The 14791-nt window shown below is 37.0% G+C and overlaps 2 protein-coding genes across 5 annotated transcripts in view; one reads left to right on the plus strand and one right to left on the minus strand.

The window, feature by feature from the left end:
* The window catches only part of LOC101737037 (TBC1 domain family member 14), a 64920-nt gene that overhangs the window by 31971 nt on the left and 18158 nt on the right, over positions 1–14791 (minus strand). The window contains exon 1 of one of the 2 annotated variants that reach the window (XM_038013650.2): positions 8363–8494. The exons of the other annotated variant lie outside the window; for it this stretch is intronic. Within the exon in view, the coding sequence (XP_037869578.1) occupies positions 8363–8385 (23 nt within the window). The 5' untranslated portion in view covers positions 8386–8494. Of the gene's footprint in view, positions 1–8362; positions 8495–14791 lie in introns of those variants that run through there. 2 annotated transcript variants of the gene reach the window in all.
* LOC101738147 (retinol dehydrogenase 11) overlaps positions 1–14791 on the plus strand; it is a 29504-nt gene that overhangs the window by 185 nt on the left and 14528 nt on the right. The window contains exon 2 of one of the 3 annotated variants that reach the window (XM_062671271.1): positions 448–645. The gene's annotated coding sequence lies outside the window, so the exon portion shown is untranslated. Of the gene's footprint in view, positions 1–423; positions 646–7596; positions 8024–14791 lie in introns of those variants that run through there. The other 2 variants (XM_012696144.4, XM_062671273.1) reach the window with 2 other exon arrangements.

Raw genomic sequence — 14791 nt, forward strand, 5'->3', positions numbered from 1 at the left:
TATATTTTTTTACGCTATTTTCAATTTAAATTTATTAAAATTTATTTTCTATTTTTAGTTGAATTTTACACAAAGCATGTTTTTTTATTTTTTTAAACTATTATTTATTTTTCATTTTTTAGTTGAATTTAAATTTTTTCAATATTTTTTCTCAATTTTTTTAAATATTGAATTGACATCGGTCCTCGATAAATCTACAAAGTTTGAATGAAATCTGGCCGTTTAAAGTGGGTCAAAATCGCGTCTAAAGGAGTCAGTTACAAACATACAAACATACATACAAATGAAGCTAATATAAAGCATGTAAAAACAATAATTTAACGCATTCAGGGATTGCAATCGATATACAGTTTCAATCATAAACCATACATAAAGTCACGTACAATAACAACATAATATTACAATGACGCTAGTCGATAACGTATCAAAAAAATTTGTATTCAACAGACGCCCATTCGAGTCCATTGTGAGCACGATACATTCCATTGTTCGTTCGTGACCTTCTCTGCATCATTATCCAGTGTCGTGCGATGATTTGTGCGCAAAAATACGTGTGCGGGTGCATTATCCTGTCTAATTCAGCCGGGTAGCAGTTAGGCGTACTGATTTGAAGGGTGAAGCAGTCGTGGTACATTGAGATACAAGGTAGGTCCTTTAAGGAATATCTAAATAATCGGCGCTTTAGAGCAGCGCGTCGCGAACTGCCTTATCACGATACAGCTGACCCCCGTGGTACATTACAATTGAGATTTCGACTTCGTATTCCTGTAACCACTTAACACGAGACCATCTATAGTAAGCTATTTTTTTTCTCCAATAAATATACCAGGTTCGAATAAAAACAAAACGACCTACATACACTCAAGAGTCACGGATCTCTCATGTTATATTGAGAAATACACAAACGAAACTAGGATACTTGAATACCAAATATCTGTGACCCGGACCACAAAGCCCACAAACGCAGCGGCAAAAGGGAGGTTATATCACTTAATTAAATCCATAAAAGTTATTTTTCGTAGTTATTTATTAGTGGTAGAACATATTCTGGTTTTGCACAGATAGTGAGAATCGTTCCAAGCACTGGTTCCATCAAAAACGGGAAGGGAAATTTTACAACTGAGACTGCGCAGTCTCCACTACCGGATGTCTACGGGCCCTGACGCCTAATGAAAATCCTTTCCATTACGAGTTCGACTAAGGAACTAGCCCATAGACACAGCCCATTGAGTTTCTCGCCAGATCTTCTCAGTGGGTCGCGATTCCGATCCGGTGGTAGATTCTGCGAAGCACGGCTCTTATTAGAGTTCGTGTTAGACGTCGTTAGGTTTGAGCCCCGTGAGCTCACCTACTAGTTTAGTGAATTTAGAATAACCCCTCGTGGTTACTAAATACTAGAATAAGTAGGGAAAAAAACCGACCCGAGTGCCTCGCAATAAGACAAACAAAGCGATTAATACGTTGTCGTCGACGAAAATTTTTCTAAACTAGTGGTCCCGCAGTAGTCGAAATTCGACTATAATTAATTGGAATTGTAAATTTGTACACTATTATGATTGTATTTTATTCTTCTATAATCACAAATTTGGCCTAGGCTACTCTATAAAAAAATATTAATAAAGACAAACAATATTTAAGCTATTCTCAATTTGACCACAGACGTCCGCGCAATTTTCGTAAAAGGGATACAAAATTTTTGCTTCACGTATTAATATATAGAAGATGTTTCAATAATGCGTTACCTTTCTGGTGCTTCGGAATGCATTCCGTAATCTGACATCGTGACCGGCTTATAAATTTTAGTTATATATTATACCCTAGATAGCAAGTTCGACAGAAGGTTGGGGTCCCACAATATTTCGCTTTCAGTTTCATCAATAAAGTTTTTCAATAGTGTGTTGATGAGGGCTCATTGTTGACAGCCAGCAGTAGGTAGGTGCTTTGTTACATGCACAATATAAAAGTTAAATGTAAGAAAGATATTCTTATATGTAGCTCACTTGAAAATATCCTAAATGTTGCTTGCTATGCTCGACTTCTGCGAGTGCACCATCTCGCAGAAGGAGGCGGCGGGGCGAGTGAGGGAAAGCTCTCCTCACTACGCAGAAACCCGCCGCCGCCGAGCAGGGGGTCGGGACCGGGGTCGTATCCGTGACCTGGCCCCCTAAGAGCTAGGGGTCCCACCCGTTTTGTGCGGGGAGGGACCCAGACGAGGGGTGGCGTGCTCTGCACGCTCAGGAAGCCGGGTGATGGTAGACCGCGTTCCCCCGACCGCTCTGGGGGAAGGTGTAACGCGGCGCCATCAAAGCGGGCTCTCGGCCCGCTGAACGAGGGAACCGGTGGTCGTTTCGCTGGCGGCCACCGGTCCGGCGTCCGTGGGACGGTGGGATGGATGTAATGTGCTCTGCGTCAACCCTGTCCCGCCGTTTCAATAGCCCCGACTGGGCTCTGGCCCGGTCCGAGGTAGGGCGCCGGTTGTGAGCGGCAGGAGTTTTTAGTGAGGTTCAACTCCCACATACCCCACCTGCCGCGCGGGTGGGGATCCGGCGATTTTCTCCTGTGGAAAAAAAAAAAAAAAAAAAAAAAATGTTGCTTGCTGAGTCGTAAGCTTTATAAGGAATGTGTGCCACTAAAACCGAAATCGCTTTTCGTATCTACAAATATCTGCGGAGGTCGTCATCATTTTAACTAGCTACTTACTGACTAGATTCGGTAATCGATCAGTTTTTGCAACCTTCGAAAACACTCTTCGGCCAACCCATACCCTGGGTCGGGAAGGTCAAGTACCTGGGTGTCACCCTGGATGCATCGATGACATTCCGTCCACATATAAAATCAGTCCGCGACCGTGTCGCGTTTATTCTTGGCAAACTCTATCCCATAATTGGTAAGCAGAGTAAAATGTCCATTCGGAACAAGGTGACACTTAAAAAAGAACAGTTTCAGCGAAGCAGTTGCTCTTGAGTCGTTAGGTCTCCTTCGGAGGCGCTCGGGCAGTTGTTAGCAAATCCAACCCCTCTCGGCTGAGCCTTTGCTCACCCACCTATCCTGGTGAAACTAAAAATGCCTCTGGACCACCAGAAATCCATCATTCACAAAAAAAATAAAAAATATATATTTGCAAACAAATTTGAGTTAACGCTTCACTTGCGTTCTGTTTAAATATAATATGTTTCACCTTCATTATAATACTCTTTTTTTTTCATGGCATCAGATATCAATTATATTATATTTCCATAATTAGACAGAATTACATCCTCAATACGATATTGTTACTAATGTCCACATTGTACAGTATAATTTAGATAAAAACAAATTTAAAAATACAATAATAATTCTCTTTGATCCTGATTATTCTCGTCAGGATATTAAACAAAAATTATTGTATTATTTGTTACTTTTATATGTGTGCAAAATTTACAAGATAAATAGATACGTGGATACAAGTCAAGACAATAAAAACGAATTAAAATGAGACGAATAATAAATGACATATTTTTGAAGAATTGGAAAATTGTAAATAAAATTTGAATGTTTGGATCTAAAATTTAACAAAAGATTAAAAATCATAGAAGTATTCATTAAAATACAAAAAGATAAAAATACGAAAGTACCAGACCTATTCAAATAAACGGATATTTCACATTCATATTGTAAATAAATAAACATAATATAATAAACATACCTTACCGGTATATTGTTTGCTGAAACAAGATACGCAGAAAAGTACACAAAAAAAATACATTAAGGAAACGAGCAGATAAAACCCAATGAGCTATACTGTATTTGTATGTACGTCAAAATATTTTTCCTTATCGCGAATCATTACGCGAACAAAAATGTAAACATGAATCTTTCTTCCTTCTCCCTGGTTTGTTTGACGTTGAATTTTGTACTGAGCAACAGAATAAAAATGCGACGTATTCTTCAAACAAAAAGTTCCCTTTTGCTTGAATTATTTTAGTCATCATCATTCATCATCATCATTATCCTGCCCTGCTCCCAGTTACCTGAGGTCGGCGCAACATGTTTTCTCCTTCCATACTCTTCTATCATATACCATTTCTTCTCTCACTCCCCTCTTACCCATATCGTCTTTCACGCAATCCATCCATTTCTTCTTAGGTCTACCCTCTTCCTCTATATCCTCTATATCCTTTTGAATTATTTTAGTATATCTACTAAAATAATACTAGGCATAAGCGTTAAAGCTCCGTAGTAATATGTAAAATTTGTAGCTATTTCATATTTTGAGTATTCAAATAGATACCTAGAAACGATGATGCAGGGTAGAAAACTGTTTGAACTCCACATAATTCCATCGTAACTTGGAAAAGGTTAGAATCGTGTTCGGGCGATTAACAACGTGAGGCCAAACGGAGCATGAAGGCAGACAATCCGAAATAATCTTAGCTAATTTCGTCGCTTCTCCGCTCATTTAATTTAAATTAAAATAGATTCACCACGGGAAAGTCATGCTTATTTTCGATCAGTTCGGGTTTAAATATGCGGATGTTAATTACATAATTGACGTACTAAAAATGACTCCATCTACCGGAGGAACCCTGCAACAATCCCTATATTACATGCACTTGTAATCTTAATCCTCTAATTCTTATTCTGTTAGCTAAAAAACTATCACACACAACCAGCATTGAAACCTGTTAAATCCATCGATCGACAGTTTGGGAACCCATTTTGAAGTATTACAGCCGTAATTCCAATGAAAACTTACCTCATGGCTCAAGATGAATCGTATATATGGCAGCTGCTTAGTAATGAAAATTAAATAAAAACCCACAGAAAAAAGTTTCGAGTTTTAAAAGTTTCTGGATCTGCGGAGAAACTTCGGTTCCTCTGAATTTTGTGCCGCACGCGCCGCACGCTTATGGAGATTATTAAATGGTAGGCAGCGGCTTAGCTGTGCCGCTGGCATTGCTGAAGTCCATGGGCGACGGTAACCACTCACCATCGGGTGGGCCGAATGCTCGTCTGCCTACACGGGCAATAAAAAAACACAACTCTTAGCTAGTTTTCACTCGATCCACAAAATTGTACATACATGACAAAACATATTTAAATTAACCACATGCGACACTAAGTGTCTGTCGCAACTGTTTCTCAACCTCCGGTTTCCATCTCGAGACGACGTCGGCCCGCTTAAGCCGTGAGAAGTAAGCAATCTCTGTCGTTAAAATACGTGAGTGACCTCAGTAATCATCGCAACGCAAGCGGACCCTAATTTTGGCACGACAACCAAATAGAACACGAAGATGAAATATTTGTGTACTTACCAATATATTTTTTACATGGAACACTTATTAGAAGAAGCCCAAAAAGGAATATAAAAAAAAGCAGCATTCAATGATCAATAGTCAAGGATAAGTAATGAAATTATAAAAACCAATGAAACAAAAAGTTCCGTTGAATCGTCTGTGATGATAAATCAATTGATCGAAAAACTGATAAAAGAGACAGCAATAATATTGATTACACTATTTCATTAAAACAAGAGTTGTGATGTGACGTTAATATTAGATTTCATGAAACTATCCAAGGTATACAAAGAGAAGTGAACGACAATAATGTAATAAATGACAATTGTTTTTGAAAGTATTTATTCATCGCGATCTGTTAAATCAGACGTTTTTAAAACGCAACAGCGGCGTTACGGTAATCGCAGTTCGTCTGATTCACGATAGCAATCGACGTAGTTCAATCGATGGAATTATCTCTCTTAGATATTACTCTAGAAGACGATCGATATAAAAACTCATCTCAAAGCAGTCAAAAAACAAAGGAACGTTCGTGACAGCTGTCGTGTCTTCCGTGATTAATACATTTCATAACTTATCTTCATTTAAACAGTCGACACGTTACGGAGCTATAATAATATTTAATAGAATCGTATGAAACGGATAAAAATTTTCATCCACGTTCCTTGGTCGAAGTTTTATGAATACAAAATCGGATAAGAGTCTCGGATTGCTTATTAAATGCTGAAAATTTGTTTAGAATAAATGTTTTTTCCCTACATATTGACTGGTAGCCTCAGAGGCTAATCCAGCTACGCCCGGGTAGGTGAGCTCACGGGCTCAACCTGAGTGCTTCGCAGAATCTACCACCGGATCGGAATAATTGTTGATATTTATGTTCTGTATGGATAAAGTATGTTTGCATAAGGGACTCAGCAGCTTTTTTCCTGTTGAAGATGAGCAGACGGACTTACAGATCAACTGATGTTAACTTAATAGAGACCATAAGCGACCCTATCACAAATTAAATGGTGATGACCTTAAGATATTTAGAAAAAAATTCGACTTTAGTAGAATTACGAGTCTCATTGAAACCGGAATGCATGCGTACTACGCGGCATGATTGCGGCTAGTGATGGTACTTTCCCGGGTACGTGTTCCTTATAATACCTACTAGTATGTCCAAGCGACATAGATGGTACTGATCCGAACTAAAACATCTTTGGATCACTCAAAATAAATACACCGCCTTCTTACAGTAAGACTTTTACCATTACTATAAGACCACGATCACAAAACGTAATCAGAGATCGACAGCCTCGGTTAAAAAATGGGAAGCAAACCTCAATTTCGCAGTGGAATCGTTGCTAATTCGTATTTATTCACGATCAAACCAAACACAAAAGCGAGAACTCACGAAGATTTAACTGCGGCTACGTCAAATGCCAAGGTCATCACAGTTATATAAATAAAATGGGTATATAATGAACAAAAATAATGACGGATCGTGGGAAACGTTAAATTTGTCCGGAATTATTTTATATTACGCCCAAATTATACCGAATGTTAACGCAAAAAAAATGGTTTATTACGTAAACCATTTTTTTTTTCAAAACGTGATCAGCAAGTAATTTTATTTTATATAGTACAGCATCTAGATGCAAACATACGGCTTTGTAGTACCCAAGAGTTTGTCTATGTCCGTGGCATTACCGATGTCAATGACCGAAGATAACCAGTAATGATTACGTGATTCGTAGGCTTCATCTACGTTCAATCGCAATAAGAAAACGAGATACGATTTTTGTGGTGGCTTTCAATCAATCATCACGTTTGGTATAATATCATGTATCGAAATAGTCATTAATTTTATTATAATTTGTAGTTGCACAATGTCAAGTCTATAATTATTGAACAGATAATTATTTTTATGACGTCAGCAGCCGTTCGTAGAATTTGCGGTTATATAAATACAAATAAAACCTGTCAATTTTGTGCATACCGTGACCTTGGCAAAATTGATGCGAAATTGCCAAATGGAGTCAAATTTCTTTATAAAAAAATACAAATAAAATCAACCAATGTGCTTACTAACGTATTTTTCTATGCCACACTTGGTCGACTGATAGAATGGCTGTACGAAGTATAATAAATTATTAAATAATAAAGAGACCGATAATACACTAAGTAATAATCATACTCATTAGTGCTCGTTACTTTTAAAGACGAAACTGAACTCAATATCAAGCTATACACTGTCAAATTTAGATAACCTTGAACACATTCAGAAAGCTGAAAATAGGTACGCTAGCTCACAAAACCATTGAATGGTTTGTAATGAGCGAGCCACTATCCGTCCAAGACCTACATACGAGTCGGGTCGATCCCCCGGACGGTCTACGCGAAAATGGAACACAAATATTTACTCATCCCAATTCAAAGCCACGGACGGAGACGGCGCATAAAAGTTTTTGTATGAAGATAGATGTGTGTGCGGACTAGAACTTAAACAAGGGGAGAGTTTGTGAATTTCGAAAGTGCGTTTAGTTCTGATACATTTACGGTCCATACTTGTTTGTGACACAGGGTAGACCCGAACGAACGAAGGATCCAGCCGGATATCAAGACGGATCGATTCTCCTAGTCATGGAGCTTCAAAATATGAAAGCCGCACTATTTTGAAAAAAGGATTAGTTATTTATTTTTTGCTGTCAAAATGAGTTTCAATCGAACACAGACAACGAGGTCAATTTAAGGAAAAAACTCATGTAAATTATCAATTCGTAGTTGAATAATTTAAGTTACCGGTGGAACTAAATACAAGATAATAACATTCACACAGGTTGAAAACAACAATTTGAACAAAAACAGTTCTGTGAATTTAATTATATTTTCTTGCGTATCATATTTTATTTAAAACGCCGTTTAAATATAACAAACAAATTGTAATAGTTACACTTGAACAAACAGATCCATTTACCTATTTATGTTGTTACATTGAAATTTCGCTTGCTTCGCCACAATGCGATACGTGGAAGCAACCGCACAGGTAGGTAACTAATAAGTTTACAATAACCACTATAATAATTTTTATACAGAAAACTTACATACTATTCGAACGGGTACACATGTTATCTTCAACACGGAATCACTTCTGAACGTGTTAAAAAATAAAAGAACACAAATGCGAAATGGAATAAACATAAAGAGTACACTTTATCTACACAGCTCTACAATGTTACTGAAAAAAAACACATGTGTGTATGAGTATCGAGAATACATAATGTGTAATAATTATCAGAATATTTAATTAATGCGTAATTAAAAATACGAAACGATTCTAGCTTTGTTCTCGATTGTAATCGCTGATATGGTTAGTGTCAGGCATAATATGTCGGATGCATTTTTTATTAGGTTAAGCTGACCAGTTAGTTCTAAACGTATCGCAGCTGCCATTAACAAAGACAATACATAACTGACAGCCTTTCAACTGTCAACGTGCGAGAATACATTAAGTACATTCGATTTTAGAAAAGACTGAAAACATATTGTTGGTATTACGATTCTTAACTTACAAAATTTTCTCTAATGCGATTGGTAGGGTGTAACCAGAATGAGTGAACCACATTATTTCTAAATTCCGTAGCAGAGAGTCGCACGTTCCTACTTTGAGAGCATAGAAGCTCAAGATGCTGTAATAGATGGTAACATTAATGTTGTGTCGTCAATATGGTCCGGTTACCATTTAAAACACAAGTCGTGGTTGAGCTGTTTGTGAGCTTATAATTTTACCATCCATGAGGATGGTGAGGTCCCATCGCCTTGCCTATATCTGTCATCAAGCAGTAATGCGTTTCGGTTTGAAGTCTAGGGGAAATATAGTACTGTAAAAAACCGAGACTTAGAAATCATGCCTCAAGGTGGATGGCGGAATTTACGTTGATGGTCTATGGGATCCGGTAACCACTGGAAGGGAAGGGTAAGAGACCGAAAATAATGGGGAGGATTCGAAGAGACCTACACTCAGCATTGGGAGGACATGGGTTGAAGAAGAAGAAGAACAAATTGAAATCGTGATCGGATGATGCGTGCTCTCCGACATATTAACGGTCCAATCATATATCAATTTTATGTTCCGAAATGTAAGTTCTTCTCACGTTTTGATTTTAATTTTAAAACCAAACAAAACAAAAAATAACATTTGTTCTTATAACACTTATTACGTTACATTTCATTATGTACGTAATTAAAAATGAAATGAAATAATAATACGTATTACGAAACTGATATTAAACAATTATACTTACTGTGAAATGATTTCTTTTTGGTACTTTGCATATTTACACGCCGGCATTATGCCAGTCGCGCGAAATGCGAGTGTCACTTTATACACTTGCATAACATACATACATACATACATAATCATTGGTATTATATCACATTACAAAATAAATAACTTTCTATTTTGTATAATAGACGATTTATAGAGGAATATCTAGATGCTGTACTATCTATATACTAATATATAAATCTACAGTGATTTTTACGGATGTTCCGTTATAACTACTCGACCGTGCTGCGTGATTGCCTTTAAACTTGGTATCCATGTAGAAAATACATATACATAATGAATAGGCTAATATTTATATGAGTGTAGGACTCCCTAATAATAATGACAATAAATAATAATTTTAATATTAAATGCCCAGTGAAGCGAACGGGGACCAGCTAAGATACTTAGTCTGGCCATAAATACTGTTACAAAGGAAAAAAAAATTAAAAAAAAGTAGTATAGTATATACAAAATGAGTTGCTTCGTCTTGATTAAAAATAATCGTTTACGTAATAAAACATTTTTTTTTTTCGTTAATATTCGGTATAACTTGTAAATACCGGAGAAATTATACATTGTACAAATTATACATTGTTCACGTACATAAAACGTATACATTGTATGTATGTATGTGAACTTCAGATACAATTGATGTGAACTCAAATCAGAGGCCAATCAAAGGGGGAGGCCTATGCCCAGCAGTGGACATCCGTGGGCTGATGATGATGGTGTAAGTACAATTGACAGAAACAGCAATAAAATTCTGATCTATACAGAGTAGGTTATACTTTATTGACCATCAAGATAAGAATACATCATGTACTTTCCTATCAGAAATATCGTCCTATTCGGATAATTCATTAGAAATCTCTTCTCGGAAATCTTAACCGTGAACGTTGGGAGATCCATGACTATACCATACATATATACACCAATAAAAAAGTCAACGTAATCATGTATCTTCGTATCAAACAATTATGAGAATCAAGTTGCTTCATTTAAAAAAATATCTAAGGCCTATCATTGTTTTTATTTTATTCTGTACTTTACATTATTGTGCTTTTATCTCTTTTATTTACTTTCTTGTGTGACAAACAAGATGACTTTATCATTAGTTCCGACTTTTGTGTCCACATAATTAATTGGTTAGCAGCACCAAAACCCTAAGCTATAGTTTAAAAATGACCAAGTCAATGTTAAGCGTACACAAATGCGAAACAATTTTGGACAGAGTCCGATTGAAATTCGAACAAAACGTTTCGGAGACACGCACAATGCCGATGCTAACTAAATAACGTGTCGCAACAATGAAAGTGAAGAAAATACTTCGAACTTTACGTAACTCACGTACCTACCGTACAACAATGGCTTTGCGATCGTTCTGCCGCGGACGTAGCGAGGAAATTAAAAATTTCACAGGCTTTTTTTTAATGATATAAAAATTTACTAACAATAGTGAGCTTTTTGGGATCGAAAGATTGAAACGACAGTTGCTGGCAGCAGATTACAATGTGGGAACTTGTATTACGACACTGGAAATAATACCCTTTTCTGAAGGTATTCTTCGACCGCGCTTATTATTCCGACAAGCCACGAAACATTGGTCAGTGTTTCTTAGCCTATTTTTTTTTTTATTGCTTAGATGAGTAAACGAGCTCACGGCCCCCCTGGTCTTAAATGGTTACCGGAGCTCATAGACGTGTACAAGCTAAATGTTGCCACCCACCCTGAGACAAGAGATCGAAGGTCTCACTTTTAACAGTACAACGGCTGCCCCGCCCTTCAAACCGAAACGCATTACTGCTTCACGGCAGAAATAGCAGGGTGGTAGTACCTACCCGTGCGTATGACAAGACGTCCTAGTAATAAATTAGATTCAGAGTAGATTACAGTTATTTAATATTAATTAATAAGTCAAATACTATGTAGAAATACGAAGCGACATCGTCACAATTGACTAAACCCTTAAAATAATTGTTAAAAAGAATAATCAAACTCAAGATCATCAACGAAAACACGTGCTTTATAACAGTTGAACCAACTAAACCAGGCCTCCGTCGCTTTACTACCAATTACACCGGCCGTGGTAACAAATAAGCGTTGTGCTATACCCATCGCAGAACAATAAAAAAGTAGTACTCGTAGTATTGCGCAGCAGATCCAATAAAGAAAGAAAAAAGTCTGTACTGCATTAAATCTAATTACACAATCAAAAGTCCGGTATCGCTTGAATAAGAGATAACATCATCCAGTTCTCAAATGCAAGTATACGTAGAAGAAACAAATTCTCAGAAAACTGCATATGGTCTTCAAGCGTCCGAATCTATTACGTAAATAGAAATCAAACTCGATATTCTAATCGACACAATATCTTATAATCAAACCAGTTTTAAGAGCAAGGCTGAAAACCTTTGCATTTGATGTGTGAGACTAAAAATACACATGAACAAAATCATTCAAGGAAATATTAATTTGTCTATCTTTAACAATAATTCGCAGTGATAATATAGAGAGGGTAGAGGTCCCAGATTCCTTTGCAAACTCACAGCACATCTCGGCACTCAGATGATAGAACACCAACGGAGGAAGGGTTTGTGAGATGACACAATACACCTAAGCAAATACCTCTAGTCATCACACCACCACAATTCTAATATACATCTTCCATGCATTATATAACCTGCCCGCGGAATTTCCCGCCGGATTTTCTCAGCGGGTCGCGATTCCGAACCAGTGGTAGATACATTCGGAGCCTTCGTTCACGAATTCGGAGGCGCTCGAGCAGTTGTTAGCTAATCCCACCCCTCCTGGCTGAGCCTTTGTTCGCCCACCTATCCTGGTGAAACTGGAAAGGTCTCCGGGCCACCATTAATCCTAATAAAAAAGTAATAGGTATATGACCTTGCGACCAAACACTCGCGTCCTTGTCCGTTTCACGAAACACAACTGTTTATTGATGGCAAAGAAAAGTAACCGAGATGACGTAACGACTCCATCGCTATTTATAAACATGCGACCAGTTGGACGTCTGGTGACGTACAACTCAGTCAGGAGACACACGCTTCTATTATTATACAACGTCGATCTATTTCTAATTTAACATGTATTATGCCGTACATGTTTGATAAGCCCACTATATTCAGTTTGAAACATTGATTCTAACAAATATGTTAATTTAAATTGTATTTCACGATGTGTTTCGTCATTTTAATGACTTTTGGATGCTTTAAACAAACACTGGCCGGCAAGAGGTGGATAAGGAGAGCCGAAGACTGGGCTCAGTGGTCATGATTGAGAGAGGCCTAGCAGTGGACGACTGTGGGCTGATGATGATGATTAAACGAATTTTAATATTGATCTTCAAAATCTTTATAACTATCTGTCCTATATATGTACAATTACAATATTCCCTCACGAGTTCGTTCACATTATAATTTCCTTCATTGTTATCGTTAGTCGATACATTAACCTCGCACGGTTTTATTTTTTAGTTCGACAGTGTAGCATGTAGGCGTATTCCAGCCGATTAACCGCTTTATCGAACGGAAGACCGGTTTAAAAAATCAAATGGTAAAATTATTGGTTCGCAACTTTTTAACAAAGCACCACAACACGGAAGGATATTGTACAGTTCTTGTTATCGTTCTCGATCGTGTAAAAGCTAACTCAAATTTGTATAGAGTTGGAACAGCGCTCCTAGCGGAAAACGTTTTTTTTTCCTACCTATGCTGATAGCCTTGATAGGCTATTTCAGCTTCACCCTAACGTGCCAGGTGAGCTCTTGGGGTTCAAACTGGAAATGTTACTAACACTGGATTTAGCAAGAGCAGTGCTTCGGAGAATATACCACCGGATCGGAAACGCGACCCACTATGAAGATCCGGCGAGAAACTCAGTGGGCTGCGCCAAACCTAGACAGCTGTTCCAACTCCATACAAATTTGAGTTAACTTTTACGATATCGATATTACGTTAAAAAGCTCGTACTAAGTACACAGAAGGTAAAAGCAAAAAAAAACCAATTTCAATAATTAAATCACTAGATGTATGAATGTAACCTTTAATGTCCGTTCTTCCGATACTGGTTATAAACCGAGAAAAAACAGTAGATAAGTTTTATCAAAACTTCCGTTAAATTATGGACAAAAAATGAGTTTTGTGTTTTTTTAAACATTTTTAATTACAATAATATATAGACAACTTTTTAGTAGGAATATTTTCCACCTACACCACAGAACCACCTAATGTGAATGTATATAAGGCTATGCTACAATTGACATTACTTGCTTAGAAAAGAAAAAAAAGGATGATACTGTGAAATGAATTGGTGATAATGAAAATGCCTGTAAGACTACATTTTACACGATTTTGTTTTAATACAATACAACCACAACCGGTTACAGGCCTAAAGATCGTTTAGAAGTTACAAAAACAGTTCCAGTTGAATCTTTGTAGTATAAAAGAGGAAATACTCCGGATTTCATAAAAATCTCTAATAACGAAATATTTAGACAGGACGAATAAAAACGTCACTCAATAAATTGAACAGCACAAAAATTGAATTCCACATTGTTCCATAAAACGTTACTACAAAAGAAATTGGTAATGGCCATGACGAAAACGTTCATCACGCTGTAGCCCTGTTTCCTGCATCAATAAAGTATATGTCTTCGACCACTGCGTTTCGTTAACGACCGGCTATCAATCGTCGACGATTCCCCGTATTTTATAGAAGACTATATCCACTGTAATCCAAAGAGTTTAGATGTATTGAGACACGAGAATGAAGACTTGTATATCTATTCATGAATAACACCTATAAATCAAAATTGTCTTCGCCATATGAACACGAGTAATTCCACTAAAGTATATTGAATTTTAAATATACTTTTGTAGTTTTTATACCATACTACTGAATCACTGTCCTAAAAATTACTACTCAAACCTTTACAAAACTTAACAATAATTTTATCAATACCGATCTAACAGTTACCGACAATTTGACTTATGGTTTACATGTACCTACCAAACGTATTTTGATAACATCTATGAATACAAAACAGTATTTCGTCTCAAACCCTTTTGAACCACAAGAGGTCGTCGTCCTTAGTATAATCTACGGTGCGTGTCGATTCAGAGCCCCTGACAGCAGATAGCCAGTTATTTCTTAATAACACCGTTGATAGAATTATACTTTACCCATG

Source organism: Bombyx mori, chromosome 11, assembly GCF_030269925.1.
Source record: "Bombyx mori chromosome 11, ASM3026992v2".
NCBI lineage: Eukaryota > Metazoa > Arthropoda > Insecta > Lepidoptera > Bombycidae > Bombyx > Bombyx mori.